The 21,115-nt window shown below is 36.5% G+C and overlaps 1 protein-coding gene across 1 annotated transcript in view; it reads left to right on the top strand.

Annotated features, from left to right (window-relative positions):
- Positions 1–21,115, top strand: part of XRCC5 (X-ray repair complementing defective repair in Chinese hamster cells 5 (double-strand-break rejoining)) — an 85,977-nt gene that overhangs the window by 15,307 nt on the left and 49,555 nt on the right. Inside the window, exons 7-13 of the mRNA XM_008574354.1 lie at positions 1,222–1,336; positions 2,585–2,723; positions 5,573–5,685; positions 9,063–9,125; positions 13,154–13,291; positions 14,112–14,202; positions 16,552–16,685. Of these exons, the coding sequence (XP_008572576.1) occupies positions 1,222–1,336; positions 2,585–2,723; positions 5,573–5,685; positions 9,063–9,125; positions 13,154–13,291; positions 14,112–14,202; positions 16,552–16,685 (793 nt within the window). The remainder of the gene's footprint in view (positions 1–1,221; positions 1,337–2,584; positions 2,724–5,572; positions 5,686–9,062; positions 9,126–13,153; positions 13,292–14,111; positions 14,203–16,551; positions 16,686–21,115) is intronic.

Below are 21,115 nucleotides of genomic sequence, written 5' to 3'. Positions count from 1 at the left end.
TATCCCCATATAGAAGATCTGAGGAAGACAACTTGATTTCTACTTGGGGAGATTCAGCTGTACTGCAGAACTCTTTCAGTTGTTCTCAGATCTTACCTATTGTACACTGGTCTTTAGAATTTTCTCCAAAACAGAATCCAAACCTCATGATGGTTTTATACCTGACTCTTACTTGGACTAGTAATGTCCTGTGGGTTACACCTGGTTCAGACCCATTCATTCTCCAACATATCTAAAGCCAAGGTGTATCATAAGCTTTGGAAGCACAGTGTCCAGTGGAATATCTACTATTCATTGTAAATTATTTCTGAAAATTAGTCTCTTGAGACATCTCTGTTCATAACTGCATGGATAATGTAAGACAATTCTCTTTACCTCTTTGTAGGTCTACTTTTCATCTGTACCAAGGAGATCCATCATAAAGTCTGGGCTATTTGCTTTGAGTGCATTTGGTCATTAATTCCTTTGCTCCTTATTTTAGTGAATACCACAAATTCCATCTGTCTCCTGTAACCTCCTCTGTTGTGTTCAATAAAAATAGAATTGATCTTCACTCTTGATTAAATGAAGCAGCACTCTGCTCTTCCTCCCCCTCCAGCTCTTCCCACCAGTAGGAAACCTAGAGTTATCTGCTTTATCTTAAGATTAAATACAGACAACTAAGTTCCTTTATTCCCTGGATAGTCTTTATTTAACTCTCTGTATTGTATGCATATAAAAACATACCATGTCTCTTATGTAAGAAAGTTGGAATTAAGTAATGAATTGTAGAGTTATAGGCAGTGATGTTATAGGATGCTGCCCAACCTGTGAACACAGGTTCTTATCCTCAAGTCTATGGTTTTCAGGGAGTTGGTGAACCCTTTATATTGTGTGCACTCATTTGTGCGTGTGCTTTTATCATATACTCAAAGGTGTCCTTGGTCCTGAAAAAATGTTAAGACACTGGCAGAGTTGAAAGAAAAGATTGAATAGAGGAAGATAGAGATGTTTGTTTTCACCTGTCAGTAATGTAACTTCGCTCCTACTTCCTCCTAAGCCAACTCACTGGTAACTTGGCTTTCTCCCAACTTGTGGTTGTCATTTTCCTGCCATCCCCTGCTGGTCCTCTCTTTATAATGAATAATATCTCACTTCTCATTCTGGAATACTAAGTGCATCATTCAGCACAAGTTAACATTTTTAAATTGTTGCTTTAATTATATGTTTTTCTTTATTAAGTGAGAGTCTGAGACAACTGTGTGTCTTTAAGAAAATTGAGAGGTGTTCTATGCCCTGGCCCTGCCAACTGACCATTGGCTCCAATTTGTCTATAAAGATTGTGGCCTATAAATCGGTAAGTGGTGGGTACCCTTTTAAAGAAATGTTGCCAAGCAGATAAATATGCTTGTATAAGGAACTGACAATTCATTTGTGGGTTTTTCAGAACCATAATTACTGCTTCTCTAGCTGCTTTCCCTGTTCACTTAATCTCTGTTTAGTATTTTATGTAAAAGGCATGCTAGGACAGGAATTTTTAAGAATTTTTTTTTGGTACAGAAATCTGGGATCAAACAAGAAGAATTGTTTAAAATAGAATTTGATTCCCTTTTTCTCTTTCTCACCATTGATAACTGATTGCTAATCATGAGTTCCAGACCTCTCTTTCTTCTTTTTTTTTGAAGAAAGAAAATGAAATGCTCTAAGTTCTGTCACTGTAGTATCATAGCAGAAATATAGATAATGTACCAGAGTTAAGTTCAGAGTTTTGGAGACTCAGTCACACCTTATTCAGTTATTAATTATCTGATACTCACTGCATCTACAAAATACAACAAATGATGAGCTGTTACTGTGAAACTGCATTTTTAAATATATATGTATACATAGTAGCACAGTTTCAAAAATGAGTTGCTTTTGGTGGTTATTTGATGACATTCCAGTCTGAGTAGGGATCTGTGATCCTCCTGGCCTTTTTCTTTTTAATGTACAAAATAAATATATAAAAACATTTTAAACATACAAAATAAATATACAAAAACATGTTTTTATATATTTGAGTGTTTTTTGTATATTCAAGGACTTAATTTCAAAACATAATACATTCATGAGAATCCTGGCAATAGTTTTTTATTTATTTTAAATGGTTCCATGAAGGCCTAGAACAGTATCCATAGGAATGAGGATATAGTCTCCTCTCTTTCTTATTTATTCAAGTTCCTTTTCAAATTTCCTCATTCATTTCTGACTGCTGATATATTGCTCTCTCTTTCTTTTCTGTTGGAAAACTGTGATAAAATATATATGGTTCCCCTTTTATTAGACAGTCTGAGGGTTTTGTATAGAAAAGTTTATGTATATATAAATATTTATCTGTGGATTACCCTGGGTAAGGGGAAATGAAATGTAGAGAGAGTTATCTGGTATGTCCTTTTATGAAATAAGCTAAGATTTCCATAATAGGCAAGAGTAAGCAAAATAATGTAGCCAGGTTAGTTGTTCTGGAATTTTGTCTGTGAACCAGAGAGTATATTAGGTTTTCATCGTCTATCAATTGGAATACTAGCTTTCCTTGTTTTCCCTCTATTTGTCTTTTGGAAATAAGATTCAACAGGAGAAGATTAAAAAGTCTTGGACAGTTGTGGATGCAAGAACCCTAAAAAGAGAAGATATACAAAAAGAAACAGTTTATTGCTTAAATGATGATGATGAAACTGAAGTTTCAAAAGAGGATACTATTCAAGGTACGCCAGTGAGAGTTTTCATTTTTGCCTGAAAGAGATTTTCTTCAAGGTGGTGTGAGGCAGGCTTGGATTTGTATCATTATTTATTTAGAGATATTTCTCTGACTTCTAGAGATGTAACTTTCAGAGGATAGTGAGACACTAGGTTCTTTAGCTCATCTGTTGGGTCTTAAGACAGGATGGTTCACAGGAGTGTACTCAGGTATTCCATGTCTCTGAGTTAAATGTCTTGAGTGATAGGACTTAATACTTGGCTTTATTTTAAAGTTTGAAATTCACTAGCTAGGAGAATGCTTATATTAATGTGACTGAAGCAAGTTTTTTTGTTTACTCTGTTTTATTTTTGACTTCTATGGTGATTCTTCTTCTAAGTGCCAATTTCAGGTTTTATAACCTACCAGATATGCTCTCTTAAGTTAATTTAGGGGATAAGAAAAATTATTTGTGTTTGTAATATCACTATATTCACTAGAATCTTTAGAGCTGTACTCATACTTTATACTCATTTGCTTAGTGTGTCTAGATGACATCTCTATATAAAAGACTTAGAAACTAGCTGAGAATGTCTTAATGTTTAAAAATGAAAATTATAAGATACCAAATGATGGTTAACATAGAAGCCAGGGTCCTTAGATAAATTTATGCACTACCCAGTATAGTTTTGATTTGCAAGTCTTGAAAAAAATTCCTTTCATCTGTGGCACTGTATCTCATTGTATATATTTGTGTGTGTTGGAGGGAGAATAGTTTAAAGGTGGTAGTGGTTATGATTCCTTCAATTAATGCCCTATAATTTCTACGAATTCTTTAATTCAGTTCAGTAGCATAGAACATGAATTTTGGAATCAGACCTGGATTAGAATCATGGCTCCATCATTGGCTAATCATTTGATCCTAGTGTGACTGGCCCGTCTCAAGAAGAAACGCACGATTAAAGGCACATAACCAAGAAAGTAGAGGGCCTTCTCAGAGATACTAAGTAATCCAGATGGGTCAGTGTATTGGCATATATAGGTTAGTACTTGAGGGTAACATCTTATAGCCTGCATTTTTTCTTTTAATCGTCCCAACAACCTAATGAAGGAGGCACTCTTGTTATTTCCATTTTACAGATAAGGGAACTGAGACTGAAAGACATTCATTAACATATCCAAAGTCACACAGCTAACAAGTTGCAGAATTTGAATTTAGGGATGTGATACTTCAGAGCCTGTGTTCCTACATAGTATTCTGAATTAGGACTGACTAATGGAAGGCTTTGAATAATAGGCTAAGAGTTGATACATAATTTCGGAAGCAACATAGAGCCATTTATAGTGTTGAGGAGCAGAGTGTCACTGGGGCTGTATTTTAGGAAGATCAGTATGACAGCTGGCTGTAGCGTGGATTGGAAGGAGAAGGGACTAGAGATGAGGGTACTGATTCTTTGGGTTATAAGCAAAGAAAGCAGCTCTGGTTATCTTAGGCAAAAAGGAAATTTATTGGTAGGGAAATGAAGAGGAAATAGTTAAAAATTGTTTGAGTTCAAAAAGCATAGAAGTGCATCTTTTCTCCCTTATCTTTTGCAGTTACCCACAAGCTTCCTTTGCCTGTCCTGCATTCCCCACCCCTGATGTGTAGAGTTCTCTTTCTTACACAGAGGGAATGGTATACACATGTGGGCAAAGGAATATGGCTATATGTTGTAGTCTGTTTTATACTTTTTGCCATGTATAGAAGTTATTTGCCCTTTAAGTATATAAACCAGAAAACACAGGTAGTTTTAATTGGAACTTTCAAGTTACTGTTAAATGATTCAAGTAAGAAAATGATGACAGAAAAAAGCTAGAAAAAACGTTAGGTTTAGATACCACTCTTAATAATGTGCCATATGTTTTTCTGCTAATTTTTTGTTAGAACTTTTGTGGGTTTTTCTTCACCAGCTTTTTAAAAAAGGTATATGAAAATAGAAATGTGTCTTTTTAATTAAATATATGACATCAACCGACTAACAGGAACAAATAAACACTGGATCACAGAATCGGCCCCCAAAAACACAATTTTGTTTTTATTTCGTGGAATAAAGATGCATATGCTTTCCTTTGCATTTACCCAAGGCCAGAATCCTTGGATTTTGATGATCCTTCTCGACCAAACATGTAAGATATGATGTATTGAAAGGGCATGATCTTCCATAGAGCAGAGACCATGGAACAGGGTTGGAGTTTTTTGTTCGTTTTTTTTCAGAAGCCAACACCTATATTTATATAAATATCTTAAGTAATTAAAAAGGAAAAAATGCAATTAAATTCCAGAATTAAAATAAATTTAAATACAGAAAAATATGCAATTTATCAGTTGAATGTTTCTAAACAGGATTTTTGGCTTCTTCCTATTGGCATTGCATATCTACAGCATGCGTTTTTGTGAACATTTTGTTCTGCAATTTTTCTATGGGTATTTTTTTCTCTATGAGTCTCCAGGTTTCTGAATAAATATGTTCTTGTTGTTATGTTTCAAATGAAGCATATACTTTAGTAAGCATGGTTATCTTTGGAGGATAACTGGTACATTGCATTTGCCACACTCTTTCTTCTAGGCTGGATAATCATTAAGGTAACTAGACAGCCAAGATGCTACTCAAAAAATGTAATTAGATTTTAATCACTTCTGTATTGTATATGTGGTTTGCGTATCTGCTGCTTCTTTTCCCCTTTGAGCACAAGGGGCAGTAATTTGATTCCAGGGAATAGAAGATGGAGGCTTGCTCTGGAGTGTACATATATTGTTAGTGTATGTGTAGAGCTAATTTCAGCTTGTAGAAAATGAAGCCCCTTATGTTTAACAGATTCTCTTCTCTTGTTCTCTAGGGTTCCGCTATGGAAGTGATATCATTCCTTTCTCTAAAGTGGATGAAGAACAAATGAAATATAAATCGGATGGGAAGTGCTTCTCTGTTTTGGGATTTTGTAGATCTTCTCAGGTACAGCAATTATTGTATAATTATGAACAAAATAAATGACCTTTTTTATTTTACTTTCAGTTTTTCTAAAATGTAGTGTGGGGGTTAGTGCTGCCATCTTTGATTTTTGAAGATAAAAGCCAAGATGTAGAATAGTCTTAGCATGAATCTGAAGAATGGATTCAGTTAAGTCACTTTTTAGTTTTGCTGGTCATCATAGCACATAGTAGCCTTAAAGAAGCAGTATCCAGTTCTTTGTTGTATTACTTTCTCTGAACTGTTCTGTATAACATACATAACACACATAACATGTATAACATATATAAAGGGAGTGTTTTAGAGAATTGAAGGTCTGGCTGGATTTTGAATGACCATTAACTCTTAGAATATCATTGATTTATGCTAGTCACCTTTCTTCTCAATGTCCAATGGAGGATTTTAGGATGCGAATCTTGTCCCTAAGTCATATGTTTTTAGAAACCAATGCAGAGATACACAAAAGAGACACAGTGGGAAATGCAGTAATTCACCGTGGCTTATATACTATCCTAGGAAGGGTTGTTAAAAGATTCCCGGAGATCTTAGATTAAATGTTCTTGAGGTAGGCAGCCAAAGAGATGAATTGTAATGAATTAGTATAAAGTGTATCTTTTTATGTGTATTTTTATTTAACCTCTATAAGATGAATAGATTTTTATTGGTTCTAGAAGAACTCAAGGGGGAATTATAGTGAAAATAAATATTACCCAAAGTTCTGGATTGGGACTTCATCATGTTATTCTAGCATATAGTCCTTGTGTACTTCAGCATTAGACTAATTCAGTGAGGTTGGGGGGGATGTTTTTATGCCAAACTCTTATGTACATCTTCAAGACTCATAAGCTGAAAATTGGGAGTATTTACTTGAAGCCAATAAGATTTTAATGGTAAGAATAAATAACTTTTGGGTGTTGTGAGTCCCTAATAATTCTCTAACAAGCTATGCTAAATATGCTTTTCTTAAAAATAAAATTATTCACTATGGGAGGTATATAAACTTAAAATTTATGATTATTAACAGCAATGCTTGTGAGTCTTTTCAGTGAAACAAAACCCTGTTTCAGACCTATTTGTAGAAACTGGCCTATTGAGAAGTGGGTCTGCCTACTTACAAATAGATAGAAATGACCTATCTGTAACACCTTCAAGTGTGATTCAGGACTCAAAAAATTGAAATCACCTGTGTCAGGGTGGGAGTGAGAGTCTACTTAAATGACAAAGCAAAAAAGAGCAAACAGAACAAAAAATTCATTTTCTGTTTTAAAAGAATTTTATTAAAATTAACTTTTAAATCATGAAGTGTTTTCTAAATCAACTTTTTGCTTTTAGCTCTAAATCAATTTTAAGTACAATTTCAGGTACAATTAAGATAATCATAATAGCTACCATTTATTGAGTAATTACAATATTCCAGTCAATGTACTAAGCATTTTATATAATCTCTCATTTAATTCTTATTACAACCCTCTCAGATAGGTGCTATGATATGTGTTTTATACATTAGAAAATTGAAGTTTAGAGCTGTTAAGTAACTTGCCCAAGGTCACACAGCTAGAAGGTGACAGAGATGGGTTTTGACCCAGTTCTATTTGACTCCAGAGCCTATGCCATTATTCAGTTGTAATCTGCTCACCAGATGGACAAGCTCATTTTTGAATAGCCCATTTTACAAACCTGCTTTCATATATTATCTTAACAAAAGCACACGAGGTGTTAAAAGCAAGGTGTTTTCCATAGTTACTAAGATAAAATATAAGCATGCACCTTTGAAAAGACTAGTGATTGTTTTTAAATTAATAAGATCACATATTGTTCCAAATCCCCTTAAACTGGAATGTTGACAAACTAACATTTCTGAATTGACTTGATGTGAAATTTTTCATTTTATAAAATAGTTTTTTTGTTTTGGGCTTTTTTCTGTGTGTATTTCTTTTTTTTTTCAAATTTTGAGCTATTCTCTTTTAAAATTTCAAGAGGCCTTTTAATTTGTCTTACTCCAACTTGTCAAGTATTCTTACTATCTAATTATAAGATGGATAAGAATTTAGCCACAACTTCCTCCAAATGTCAGGCTGTTTCTTGAAACGTCATTTAAGTGCCTTAGGAAAAGATGTCATTAACTATTCTTTAATCAATCAAGAACTATTTCAGATTCTAATAAGGCAAGTAAGTCTATATGAATATAGCAAATTAAAAATATAGGATTATATCTATATTTCTTAGAATAATGGTTTTCAAATGGGGAATGGAAGTGGAGATGAAGGATATTTAAATTATACGGGCCTCACCCTCACACCTCTGAGACTCAGTCTTCTTGAGCTGCTATTAACATGAAAGTGCTCATAATTTCTCAGCTTTAGAGGTGTGAAGGCAGAAAAAAAATGTATGAGAAACATTGGCCAATACAGCACATGGCATGTTCTTACAAATAAACTCCAGGCTCCAGATTACAGAGATCAGAGAAAAGTTGACCTCATTAGATAAGTACAGATAGTTAAAATTTGGGGAACTCTTCAATATTCATTTTCTAATTGGATATTGGTAGAGCTGCTTTGACCCCTCTGATACTCTACTAGATAAGTTAATTGAACTTAAAGTGGGGGGAGAACATGCAGTGTTTGTTTTTGGTTAACTAGTTTCCCTTCATTCATACCTGCCCCTCTCTAATTCATTCTTCACTCCAGTCTCTTTGCAATTCATCAGTGCCTCGTCATTTTTCTGAGGGTGAAGTCCAAACCACTTAACTGTTCCTAAGAGACTTCATGAGCTGATCTTTGCTAATCTCTCTAATTTTTCACCTTTCCCCTCACACTATGGCACTGCACTGCTTTAAAAGCAGTTCCCCAAATGTACTATGCTTTTATGTCCTTCCAGACTTTTATTCACACTATTATATCAATCTGGGACTCTGGTGCCCAGACTTTTCTCTTGGTTATAAGAGAAAAGTCTGTTTCTGTAAGTCTTGATTTCGGTGTCTCCATTTGTCTCACATTCCCTGAGCCTTTGTAACCAAGTTCAGTGCCCTTCTTATATGCCCTTGTAAGTGCCATGTAACCCTTGAGTGTAATACTGCACTGCAGTTAATTTCGTACTTATCTATCTAAGCTCCTCAAGGAAGGATTATATCCTGTTCTTTGTTGTGTTTCTAGTACCCAGAACAATGTTGGACATATACTCGGTGCTCAGATATTTGTCGTGTTGAATTGAATTGAACCTCAAGTAATAAGTTTGTTTAGTATTTATGAATGTTTTTCAGAAGAGCATTTTGAATAGAATTTCTTAGTAATGTGTGGCATTATGGTTATATATGTTACTTATTTTGAATCAAAACCAGTTCTTTTCCTCTATTACTCTTGTAGGTCCAGAGAAAATTCTTTATGGGAAATCAAGTTCTAAAGGTCTTTGCAGCAAGAGATGATGAGGTGAGTTGGCAAAGGGTCAGAATTGAAGTGCCATTTTATGAAAGTGACTTGTTGGGGCATTTATAGTTTAAAATGACCTGAATTCTTGCAATAGCAGTGGGAAAATTTCCTGCCCTTTAACTCTGAAAATGGAGAAATGATAAATGAGTTTTTTGTAGCATGAGCACAAAACCTGAGGACATAGTCCTGCAATTGGAGACCAAGTAACTAATAAAGATAAAAACATTTTGAACAACTATATTTAGACATGGGAATTTCATGGTCAAATGTTCAGGAGGGTTGGAGTCATGTGGACATTTTGATTTTCATAAACATTGGACGTTTAGTGCTGGCGTAGACATCCTGGAGATGTGCTTCAGTGACTCACTTGAATACTTCCATCACTAAGGAGCTTTGTCTTTTCCCCTTCCCTTTTGTACTCTTTTCCCACCTCCCCAAGATATCCTGTTTTCAGGCTGGTTTCTGCCTGGTTCACCATCCATGCCTATTGCATCCTGCACCCACACCTATCCTCTCTGTAAATATTTTCTGTTCGACCTCCAAGTCAGAACTTGTTATTTCCTTGGAGATGATCTTAACTGGAAGATGCACTCTAGTATCAGGTTTCCAAGTTCTTGAAGTATTTACATTTGAAATTAGTAAACCGGGTTTAGAAGACTTGTTTGGGATGGGGGCAGGGTGGTGGTGTAACTGGTATAGTCCTCTTTTTCTCCTCACTTCTGAAAGGTAGCTGGCTGCTGATCTAGTAGATGGGCATGCCATTGTTCTATCAGATTAGTTAAAATTAGGAGAAGAAAATTCTTGGCTTCTACTCTGTACTGAATAGATTCATTAGAGCACAGTAGGCTTATGTGAAGTGTTCAAATTGAGAATCCTAGTTTATGGATTTCTTCTGAATCAAATCCCGTTGGGAATCATGCAGGTCTGGTATATACTTTCAAACTATGACTTAACTGCATTTTTAACTTCTGAAGTTTTAGCTTCCAATTATTGTCCCTTTAACACAAAGAAAATTTTGATGACTTCATGAGAAATGCGGGGTATGCAGTGATGAATATTGTATTACAAAGCTATGTTGGGAGATTATCTAGATTTGTTAGCTTAGGGCAGCCTTGTGAATTGTGTAATTCAAATCTAGCCTCATATGATTTCTGTATATCATAGGGTCACTTTCAGGTAACTCAGGAAAAAATTTTCATCTATTAATGGCAAAGGGCTACTATTTGGTGTCAGTTTTTGATGTAATCAGAGAATGATATTATCTAATTGTAGTTTATGAGATAAGCAGAGGAGTAAGGAAACTATTTCATACAAGGATACTTCAAAAAGTTCATGGAAAAATAGAATTCAAAGATAATATGACTCTTACTATGAACTTTTTGAAGTACCGTCATATGAGGACTTCCTCAATTTTTTTTCCAGTAAAAAACTGCATGGAAAAGACTTGTGTAGGTAGATAGGGGAGTAGGAGAGATAACACACATAATAGCATTCTTCATGCTTCTAGAGGATTATCACGTAAAATAGAAATTAGACTATGATTCTTACCAGAGGAGTGAACTAGAACCAACAGGCGGTGGTGGTTGTTCAAGGTGAAGAATTATTTTGTCAACAAGGATTACGATCTCCTGATGGATTGTTTTCTTGTGAGGCATTCAGATTCCCATCCCTGTAAGTTTCCTAGCAGTCTTTATTACCACCAGTCATATGTATCATGGGGGTTGTTAAACTAGATGAATACTGTTCTTTTTCAACTCAAATATTCTATGATTCTGTGAATAATTCTTTTAAAAAGATGTTTTCTCTGGTCGTTAGCATATGATTTTTTTTTGTATAGAGAATCTACACTTTCACGTGCTGATTTGTACTGCATGTGGAAGAGAAGGGAAGAAGGTAGGGAAACGGAGCTTTAGTTGAGTTATACACAGATATAGTATTGTGTTATCATGTAACAGTCATTCATGACCTCATCCTTCCTTCCTTTAAATATCCTAATTGGTCCCGTCAAAGACACCTAAATAAAAACTGACAAGTTGGACATAATCCCTTCCTCAGATTCCCGTTGTGCTTACCTAGTCCTCTCTTAGAAGACTTGTTATTAGAACAAACACATTCTGTATTTGGTACATACCTCATTTATGCTAGCAAAGAATGTATTAGCTCAGTGAGATCAGGGACTCCTCTTTGTTTCCCACAGGGAAAGACAAATACCTAAGACAATACCAGCAAGGAATAGGTACTGTATTAGTCCGTTTCTGTTGCTTATAACAGAATGCCTGAAACTGGATAACTTATAAAGAAATAGAAATTTATTTCTTACAGTCCAGAGGCTGGGAAGTCCAGAGTTCAGGGGGCACATCTGGTGAGGGCCTTTTTCTTGGTGGTGACTCCAAAGCAACAAAGGGAATCACATGGTGAAATGGCAGAGCACAAGAGAGAGAAGAAGAAGCTTCTCACTTGCTCTCCTTATAAAACCATCATGCCACGTCTGTTACTCCATGAATGATCAAACCATTCACAAGGGTACAGCCCTCACAATCTAATCACCTCTTAAAGGCACCACTTCAATTACCAAAATAGAATTTCCCACCCTCTTAACACTATCACAGTGGGGATTAAGTTTCTAATACATGAAACTTTGGGGGACACATTCAACCCATAACAGGTATTAAGTAAATATTCCTTGAACAGAACTGAAAAGATAATGCATCTATTATGAAATCTTTAGAGGATTTTGATGGCAAAGTATTGAGGTCATAGGTTTTCAGTGGAGGAAATGGGAATTTACATTTACATAGATAACTTTGATACAGGTTAGCTGTGATACTGACAAAAGTACATAGTGTTTGAGGAATTCTGGAGAGGGAGATTGATGACCAAGGCAAATCTGAAATGGGGAGATTTACTGAGCCTTGAAAATGGGTTAGAAGTTAGAGAACCAGAGATTTTCAGAAGGCATTTTAGCTAGGAGGAAATTGTGTGAGCAGAAGCTGCAGGGGAGGGAAAGTACAAGACCTGCCCCTGATCAATGATCAGCTTAGTGAGGCTGGAGTAGAGGAACCATTGAAAGTTTTTATGGAAGGGAGTGACATGAACAGCTCTGTAAACGGGAGGCACTGACAGAAGAGGACAGGTGGATCTGAGAGACAGCATAGAGGTAGAATTGTCAGAGTATGTGGAACAATTGAAGATTGGGTATGAGAAAAGTGGCATTATCGAAGACTTTGAAGCACTAGTTTGGTTTGGGTGGTGATATTAATGGAAAGAGGGAATACAGGAAGAGAATGGGGGTGGTGGGAGGTAGTAAGTTTAGTTTTATTTTTGGACATTTTCAGACACCAGAAGATGCCATATGAAATATCTGCCAACTATTGGGCAGTCTAAGTCTGGATCTCAGGAGAGTTTTAAAGCTGAATATACAGATTTTTTATTCATCAAGTTGTGGGACTAGATGAAATAATTCCCAAATAGACTTTTTAGAGTAAGAGGAGAGAAAGGCCCAAAGTAGAATTTAAAAGTCAGTTGGGAGAAGAGAAGAGGTTGGGGAGGAGTGGCCCACAAAGAAAATGTCATTTCTGAAGCCAACGGAGAAAGTGTAGCAGTAGCTGGATTGTATTGAAGAATAATTGTGTTCTAAGCAGTGGAAACAGCAAGGCTATTTTATGAAATTTAGAGGTAAAGAGAAGGAAAGATAGAGATAGTAATTTGTGGAGAGGGACAAAGAAAGATTTTGTTTAGGAAGGCTGAGACTTGAGTTTATTTATAGGGTAAGGGTATAAATTCAGAGGAGAAGGAAGGTTGAAGTGCTAAGAGAGAGGATTTAGTTAATAAAGTCTCAGAAGAGATACTGTAATAATCAAAAGCAAATGTATACAGTTTGGCCTTGAAGTGAGTAAAGGGGCACTTTTTGAAGGAAAAATCTGAAATAGTAAAAAAATGGCTAACACCATTACAAGTATTTACTTCTGCCATGAAGATTCTCACTTGTTGGCTGTGCGTTAATACATGTGTCTTTCTTAATTAATAAGGCAGCTGCCATCTCGCTTTCCTCCCTGATTCACGCATTGGAAGAATTAGACATGGTGGCCATAGTTCGATATGCTTATGACAAAAGAGCTAACCCTCAAGTTGGCGTGGCTTTTCCTTATATCAAGGATGCTTATGAGGTAAAACCTACAGGTCTCTTTTATTCATGTTATTTTTTTTCTTCAGTTACTTTATTCTAAGCAGTGCTTCTCAACTGTTAATGTGCATGAGAATTTCTTGGGAATCTTGTTTAAATGCACATTCTGATTCTGTAGGTCTGGGGTGGGACCCAGTTTCTGCATTTCTCGCAAACTCCCAAGTAATGTTGGTACCACTGGTCTGTGAATCACACTTTCAGCTGTGAGGAAACAACATAAATTGTAAAAGTATATAAGAAGCTTTTTATTAAATTGAATGAGTAAGATTAACCATGACCTCTGGTTCTCATCTTTCTCAGAAACAAATGGGAAGTAAAATTACCTACATTTTTGCAAATGGGGACTATGAATAAAGGTTGAAGATGTGATTTTGTTGTGATCCTTGTGAAATTCAGTTTATTTAGGGCTTCCCTATTTAAAACACAGGTGTGGATTCCTTACCATTTCTTTTTTCCCAGAGAACCTGCTGTGGTGGAGCTAGGAAGAGAAGGCAGATATCTTGATTTCCACCTTAGCCTGCCAAGCACCCTGCCTCTTCTCATTTGTTGTATTGGCCTGCATTTTACAGTTATCCTTTAGTAGTCTTTCTTTTAGGCATTTCTTTTGTTTAGTATTCTTCATACTGTTTACAATTGTGAACAGCTAATAGCAGAAATCAAAACACTTTACATTTCATGTACCAGATTTGAGCTGTCTGATTTTTGAATTATTTCTCATGTCACTTTCATGGCATTTGAGATCAGTTTTATATTTTTCCATTAATTTGGTTGTTTCTGTTTTTACCCCCTTTCTTTCTCGTTAGTGTTTAGTATATGTACAGCTGCCTTTCATGGAAGACTTGCGGCAATACATGTTTTCATCCTTGAAAAATAATAGGAAGTACACTCCCACAGGTGAGTTTACTTCCGTTTAGCTCACTAATTGACTCTACACACATACTGTTCTTGGGAAGTCACCTGTCTGCAGTCATTGGTTGGGGCCAGGATTTCACATTGGTGGAGTTAGTTGGATACAATCATACACAGTAATGATGAAGGTGGTTCATCAAGTGTCTTTCCAGCAGTAGGGATAAGTTTGCCCTAGACTCTCCAAAAACTGTCTAGTTCTCCCTTCTGACTTTGAGCATGTCTCTAGGGAGCAGCTTGTTGGTAACAGATATCCATTCTCAAGCTGTGAGCAGAAGGTTTGCCCCCGCTGAAGTGTATCTGTGTGTAGTATCAAACCTGTGACTTCAGTGCCCTGCATAAAAGGTGATGTAACTTCGAACCAAAAAGTGACAATACTGGAGATGAACTGTTCTCCTTGCTCTTTCTTAGTAGTTTACAGTAATAGTTTAAGTCTCATCGTTACTTATTTCTAGCTTCCAGGAGTTGCTTCAAGCTTAATGAGAAAGGCCTTCTTTAAGCATCTGGCTGCAAATGTTAAGGTGCTATACAGAATGATTCTCACAGCCACAGGTCCTGTCTTCCAGAGAGCTCACTGTTTAAGATAGTCGTAATAAAATTTAATAGGAGGCAGAATGTGAGAACGTACCAAAAAGATCAACAAGTGATGAGTAGATGTTTTGATTTATGAGTTTAAATATTTATCTGTGTCACTGTAGGATTGGGGAATTGTGAGGTGAGTCACAAAACTGTGTTCTTTCTATGTGTTTTGGTTAGACCCTTTGGGATCAGTGTGCTGTAAAAAGACCAAGAATCAAATTGATCCCTCAGGCCTGTTTCTTTGCCTTCCTTCTAGCGATGAGTCCCTCTGCATCCCGGTGGATTTAGAGAAGAATGAATGTATAGAAGTTGCCTCTGTATTTCAGTGTTCTGTCTCTACTTCTTGATAATTCCAAACTTTAAATGACTAGATTATTTAAAAAAGAGAACTTTGTTTAGAAATTCTTATTATATTATAAATTACTCAGGATCTAAAACATTAAATATCTTTTCAATCAGTTGATCTATTTTCTGAGTTGACATATTTCTGTTTACATTTTCTTCACTGGAAAAATGGATCCTTAAAGCTGTTTGGTATTTTTTCCAAGTAGATGTTTATGGAGGGGTATGCAATGCCAGAGTGATCTGGCCTGATACTAGCTTGTAGTAGTAGGTGAAAATCACTGACTGTTCACACATACAAGTATTACCTCCTACCTATTGCCAGGTGGACCCTGCATTAGTCAGCTTAAGATAGTGATGGCTGTGTCACTGCCTGAAACATCCCCTGAAAAGTCCAAAAACAGAAATGTTTCACAATAACTAACAATCTGCCTTTTCGTGTGGTTGCAGCTGTGCAAAGGGGATATTAGCAAAGGCGAAAAACAGAAGCATAATGTACTTTTCATGAACTGCTTTACTCTTTTCCACCTTTCGTCTATACTGTGAATGATCCCAAAACAGTGCTTCAGCTCAACAGCTGAACTGTTGTATGAATCAGCAGAATGAAAGTGACAAATGGTGGTTTAGGTAGAAACATTTTTGGGAGAGTTGCCTTTTATCCACATTGCTTTGGGCTGTGCCATTTTTGTTGATTTGGTCAGTTTTTATTGAGGTGCAGTTGCTTTCTGTTAGGTATTAGGAGAGACATAAAGAAGAGGATATCATGTTTCTGCTGTCAAGGAACTTTAGTTTGAATGGAGTGGGGTAAGATGTACACAGGTGTGCATGTATGCAGTGTGATTAGTGTCACAAGGCTTTGGGAGAGGAAAGAGCTGATTCTGACTGGGGAGACTGAAGGAATCAATTCACTCTGGTCCAGTAATGTCTTCCTGTTAAGGTGCTATATACTCTGATAAAACTTACATTCAATTCTTATAAAGTTTATGCTTCCTTACTAGAAGGTTTTTTTTCTTCTTCATGTTTTTCTCCTTTAGCTAATTACTAATATTTTTAATATTAGCTCACTGAATACTGAATGTTTTGTTTGAATCTCCATATGGAAGTTGGGTTTTTGTATGGCTGTAGTGCATTCCTGTGGAAAAAACTCTTTTGCTTTTGATACGATATTCCATTGTCAAAGGTTCTCTGAATGGTAGAGCTGGAAAGAGATAAACTACTCTAAACAGCTGTTTTCACAGATAAGAAAATAGAGACTCATATTAAGTACTTGCATAACTAGAGAATATTTTTGGTAGAGCCTGGACTGTATAACCTGCCAATATTGCTGTGAACATCTATAAATGGAAAACATTTGTTTTAGTGGGGAATAATGGAGATAATCATTTTTTCTTTCTGCTGCTTTATCCTCATTTCAAGAGGTGCAATTGAGTGCTGTTGACGCTTTGATCGACTCCATGAGCTTGGTAAAGAAAGATGAGGAGGAAGACACCACTGAAGACTTGTTTCCAACTGCCAAAATCCCAAATCCCCAATATCAGAGACTATTTCAGGTGAGAGAGGAAAGACAAACCAATCATATTTCTTTTAAATGAAAGCAAGCTAAGTGAAAAGCTATGGTAATGGGCCAGTCCCAAATGAACATCTTTATCCTCTGAGGGCCTCATTTGTCCTATTTGTTTAATGGGAGAACAATATCTTCCTCTTCCTACTTCAAAAGAAAATATTCTAGATCTTAGAAAGAAAAGTTAGAGTGCATTTTTTTTTCCTGTAAGAAGTTTAAAAAAATTACAGGAAGGCTTAATAAAATGCAGATTCTTCTATTATGCTTTTTCAGGCTTTTCTCCTATATTTTATGTGAATGAGACTTTTCTTTGTTTTTTATATCAAAATGGTAGGAGCACTGATATGAACTATGTAATAACATAACCACTATTAGGGAAAAAGTGTTCCAGTGCCACATTTGTCAAAAGTTTTATAATTAAAGGTAGCATAGAGATTAGATAAAGAGGTTATACTATGAAATTATTAAGAGTAACGGAAATACAGAAAAATATAAATATGTATTTTTGAATCTCAGGCCAAAGGAATTGGAAGGTGGAGGTTGGATTAAGGTAAACTGGGGAGGTTGACAAGATTGCTGATTTATGCTGAGGAAAGGCAAGGATAAACCAAGCTTGAAGGGAATGGAATATTGTAGTCCTGGATTAAGTTGATAACAGCAGGACATAGGCTTCTCTGACCCCCACAAAACTGGGGGAAAAAAAAAATCACAAGCAGCTTTTTCAGGCAAACTCTTACCCACAGAGGACTGGAGGGCTCACTTTTGGAGTAGGGGTTGGGGCATATCATGGAGAGACCTTGGATTATCTTTTTTGTCTCACTTCACAAAACATCCATAACTAACTCAAGTTCATATTGGGGCCTTTTGTATTTTGAAGGATCCTCTAAAGAAACTACCTGATTTTTTTTTTTGGATGCTTGTAATTCCATTAAATAGTGGGAAAAAAATCTTTTATTCTAAAATTAGAAATGTGAAGCTTAACATGTAAAGGCCTGACTCAGCAAATACTGAGTATAATCAACCATATATTACTGATGAAAACTCCTTTGGTGTTTTTGACAAGTGAACTTGAAGATAGAAAGGCCTGTGCCAAAGACCTGAAGGCCTGTGCCATTTGTGGGGAAGGAAGGAGCAGATAGTTGGAAAACTTGCCAAAACAGTTCACTATGGAGTAAAACAGAAACTTCTGCTACTTGGCAGATTTATCAAGGGAGAGCTCTAATTTATCTTCAGTAAATGTTTATTGGAATAATGAACAGATATAAGCCATAACCACAGTCATTTTTATCTTTCAAAGCTGCAAGCACTGGCAACTTTGATTTTTACAACTTATACCAACTTTGTTTTCTTTTGTGGGGGAGAGTTTTTAATATGGCTTATCTGTATAAAGAAGTATCTTCACTAGGGCTTGTATAAATTACATTCACCTTTTTTTTCTAAAACAAACATTTAATGAGTCCTAACAGTACCATGTGCTAAAGATACTATAAACTCACTATTTTCAAGGACCTCTCTAGAAGATGAGAGTAGTAAAGACATATAAAATGAATAGTTACAACAGGGATGGGAAAATGCCATGGGAAGAAGAGGAAAGAGAGATTCTTGCAAGTGGGTGGCTTAAGGAAGTCTTCACTGAGGAATTACCATTTGGACAGAGGTCTAAAAGAAAAAATGGGATGTATGATGTGAGGAGAGAGCATGCCATGCAGAAGAAGTAACATATGCAAAAACATGAAAATAGAAAATGGGATCCACAAATAGTTCCATTTGGCTGGAGAACAGATTTTCTATGGGAAAATAATAGAGGGCAGGGAAGGTAAGTAGCAGGTAGGTCATGAAGAACCTTGTGTGCCACACTCAGTAGTTTGGATTTTATGGCAGTTGGTCATCATTAAAGGATTTTGTCAGCAGGTGGTTGACATGATTTTCTGGTGGTGGCTTAGGAGATGGGCTGGAGACCAGTTATAAAACCTGCAGTGGCCCACATGAGGGCTTGAGTTAAAGCAATAGGGAGGAGAATAGATTCTGAAGGCGTTTAGAAGGTAGAGTAAGACAGAACTTTATGTATTAGATGGTGGTGGGCAGATGAGAATACAGAGAAATCAAAGATAATAGGATCCTAGCTTGGGTGACTGAAAGGATGGTGGCACCATTAACTGTGATAAGGAATGTAGAATGAGCAAGTGGCAAAGGTGATTCATTTGTTTTCTCAAGTGTTAAATTTGAGTTATCTGTTGGTCCAGATGCTCAGTGAGAAGTTAGAAATAGGGATGTAGAGCCCAGGAGAGAAGTGAGGTCTAAATATATGGGTTTGAGAGTCCTTATTTAGGTAGGAAAAGAAGTGAATGAGATCTCCTGGGAGAGCACATTGAGTGAGAGGAAAGAGAACGAAGTATTGAACCCCAACAAGTGAGGGAACGGGAGAGACATAAGAAGAAAAGCTGTTAAAAAAACAAAACCAAATGTTCCTACCTTCACCCTGCAACAAAGGTCAGAAAGGGAGAAAGAGCTAGGAGAAAATGGCATCTTGGAAGGCATGAGAAGAGAAGAGGGTCCAGAAGGAAAAAATCCCAAGTCAAATGTTGCACAATGGTAAGTAAAGATGAACATGGCAAAGGGCCTTTAGGTATTTGTAGTTAAATCTTTGATGACTTTGGGGACCCAGTGTCAATTGAGTATTGGGGTGGAAGCCAGGTTACAATGCCTGAAGGAGAAAGCTTTCCTGATGAAGGGAAAGAGAGACAGGACACAGTAAGCTCCTGGAGGATGTGGGCCCCAGGAAGACTTCTTTCTTCTATTTAAATTAAACATCTATATCTGAGGGTAAATGAGCTGGAAGAAGGAGAGAGAGATTAATCATTTTTTGGTAAGAGGTTAATTTAATTCTAATTTTGGAAAGAAATTCTGAAAATTATATCTTTTGTCAGGTATACAGTTAAAATGCCTTTTAAATAGTTGATAACAGTGTTCCTAAAATCCATTTATGAGTGACTCAGAGCTAGCCACGTGGCCTGTAGTTTTCTTTAAACTTTTCCAAATTGTAAAAGGCATACCATGGAGTAACAGTTGCTTAAAAGAGAAATAAATAGATCAAGGACTTTGGTCTCAGCTTCCCAGCTACTAACAAATGTCACTTTTTCATAACCTCATTTTTTAAATGAATTGGGATTTTTTGCTTGAATGATTTCATAAGTATCCCACTTAGCTTTATTAATCTAAAATGTGCCCTTTGAGAAATCATGAGAGAGAATGCTATAAAATACAGCCCTGCTGTATAAGCGAAGTTTGGTGTGTTTATAACTACATCAGCTGTGCTGAATGCCCATCACGTGTTTACCTAACAGCACTTTTGTGGCCTTTAGAATTTAAGGAGACCTCTCGGGGATGGTACCATGACCCTGGCTCTTTTATAGGAAGCTTGGACTGATACTTCTCAATGCAAGCCTTATATCTAGAAGCAATTACAAGCATTCACCATCTTTCTAGTCATCATTTCTTTTTTTTTTTTTTTTTTTTTTTTTTTTTTTTTTTTTTTTCGTGACCGGCTACGGGATCGCAACCCTCAGTGTTGCTCCCGCACCTTGCTCAGCCAGTGAGCGGCCGGTCTGTATGTGGGATCCGAACCCTCGGCGGGAGCGCCACCGCGCTTCCCAAGCGGCGCACTGTAGCAGTGCGCCACCAGGCCGGCCCAAGAACATTTCTTATAGATCCTTTATTATTGGCTTATGGATGATGACACTGTTTGAAAGGATTGCCTGGAGTTTATACTGAAAATCTGGAATGTTTTGCAGTAGGAAGGCTGGGTAGGATATTTGTTCATTGGTTGTTCTAACTCTTTTCCAGAAACTGTCAATTGGATATTATAGGTTGTATTAGTCCATTTCTGTTGCGTATAACAAAATACATGGAACTGGGTAATTTGTAAAGAAAACGAAATTTATTACTTAGAGTTTTGGAGGCTGAGAAGTCCTAAGTCCAGGGAACACATCTGGTGAAGGCCTTGGTGGTGGTGACAGTGACCCAGGGGTCTCAGGTGGCAGAAAGTCATAGAGCAGAGAGAGACTAACCTCTTATGTGCTCTTCTTTTAATGCCCTTAGAACCACACCCCTGACCACCATTTTTAATCCATTTACTAGGGCATGGTCCTACAGTCCAATCACCTCTTCAAGTCTCCACCTTTTAATTACCATAATAGGATTTCTCACTCTCTTAACACTGTCATAGTGGGAGTCAAATTTGGGGGGGACGCTCAATCAGAGGCACAGGACAACATTTACTATTTATTTTATTTTATTTATTTTTATTTTATTTTTATTTTTTTAATTTATTTTTTTTTTTTTTTTGTCTTTTTGTCTTTTTCCGTGTCCGGCAACGGATCGCAACCCTCAGTGTTGCCCCTGTACCGGACCGGGGACCGG

The sequence above is a fragment of the Galeopterus variegatus genome, unplaced genomic scaffold (genome assembly GCF_000696425.1).
Source record: "Galeopterus variegatus unplaced genomic scaffold, G_variegatus-3.0.2 Scaffold1036, whole genome shotgun sequence".
NCBI lineage: Eukaryota > Metazoa > Chordata > Mammalia > Dermoptera > Cynocephalidae > Galeopterus > Galeopterus variegatus.
Note: the sequence above shows the minus strand (reverse complement) of the source record. Positions and strands in the feature narration are given on the sequence as shown.